Source organism: Drosophila tropicalis, unplaced genomic scaffold (genome assembly GCF_018151085.1).
Source record: "Drosophila tropicalis isolate 14030-0801.00 unplaced genomic scaffold, ASM1815108v1 contig_867, whole genome shotgun sequence".
NCBI lineage: Eukaryota > Metazoa > Arthropoda > Insecta > Diptera > Drosophilidae > Drosophila > Drosophila tropicalis.
In genome coordinates this window covers 1,212,579-1,213,869 of record NW_027173362.1, presented here as the reverse complement: position 1 = coordinate 1,213,869, position 1,291 = coordinate 1,212,579, and the positions used below count along the sequence as shown (strand labels likewise).

The 1,291-nt window shown below is 41.8% G+C and overlaps 1 protein-coding gene across 1 annotated transcript; it reads right to left on the bottom strand.

Annotated features, from left to right (window-relative positions):
* Positions 1 to 472: 472 nt before the first annotated feature.
* Positions 473 to 1,063, bottom strand: LOC137583627 (uncharacterized). Its single transcript, XM_068298716.1, has one exon. It carries the CDS (start codon positions 1,061 to 1,063, stop codon positions 473 to 475), a length of 591 nt encoding a protein of 196 aa, XP_068154817.1.
* Between the last annotated feature and the right edge of the window lie 228 nt (positions 1,064 to 1,291).

Here is a 1,291-nt window from a genome sequence, read left to right as displayed (position 1 = left end):
GAGAACAATCCCAAGCTAAAACAAGTATTTCGCAGGTGTTGGACCCGGTCGCAACCTGTCTTAACATCACTTTTTATACGAAGTTTTGTGTGATGTTGTCCTTTGCCAAGAATTAGAATCAAATTCAGATATTTGTTTCTTTATACCCTTGCAGAGGGTATTATAAAATTGGTGAGAGGCATGGATTTTGTTGGATGCTTGGAGCATCCTATAGATTGGAAGAGAAACCTCTGCACTAAGCTCTTGGTTGATGGACAACAGACCAGCCATACCACTTCCAGCAAATCTACATACTGACTATATTCTAAATACTCACCAACAATTTAGTTCATAATGGAAAACGCAACATCCATTGAAATGAAAAATTCTTTCATTGTGAGTTCGTAACGATAATATTTTTTTTGTACTCTTGTACCTAATAACGATTAACAAATATAACATTATAATTTGAAGAAAACTGGAAACTTCTCATCTAGCGTGCGCGACGCTTACGAGAACGAGAACGGGATCGGGAGCGTTGCTTCGATGGCTTGCGGCCGCGAGTTGGCTTCTTCCGCACTTTCGGTATCTTCTCCTCCTCCTGTGGTTCGGGTTGTCGCATTGGCAGTATGTAGTGGAGAAAAGAGGCCCATCTCATTGCTTTGTATGTAATCAAGAGAGCCAAACCTGTCTTTATGACGAAAACGATATCGGTCTTGACGATAGCAAGCCACGAGAGCCGTTTCATAAACACATCCAAGACATCCTGGGTCTCCGTCGACACGTTCTTGAAGTATTCCAAAGCGTAACTAAATTGTTCCCAGATCAGTCCCAGAATCACTTGATTACCAAAGTAATACAGGACAACATCTACACATATATGCCAGGCCTTGGTAACGCGGGGCGTCTTCTTCACACGTAACAGATGCAGCAAGATTACCGTCGAAATCGTAATCAAAGTGGATGATGAGTCGGGCGACCACTTCATGGGCAACACATTGGCATTCGCCATGAAGAGCCCGACACAGCAGAACAGCGCGGCCCTGAGCTCCCAAACCTCCATTTCAGAACGAGTTTCAGCCATTCCGAAATAATGTAAAACTTTTTGAAATTTTTGGAAATCTTTTTATCAAAATAATATTAGAACCGTTCCCGTGTGAGTTTAACTTGTGAATGAACTGTATAGGGTACAGAAGTTATGAGGATGATTCTGAAGTGACGTCTCAAATTTCAAGGCCGTCTTGATTGTAATTTTTCATCACTATCAGAAGTCAAACGGATTCGGTTGCTGTGTTCATATTGAAGTCGTATG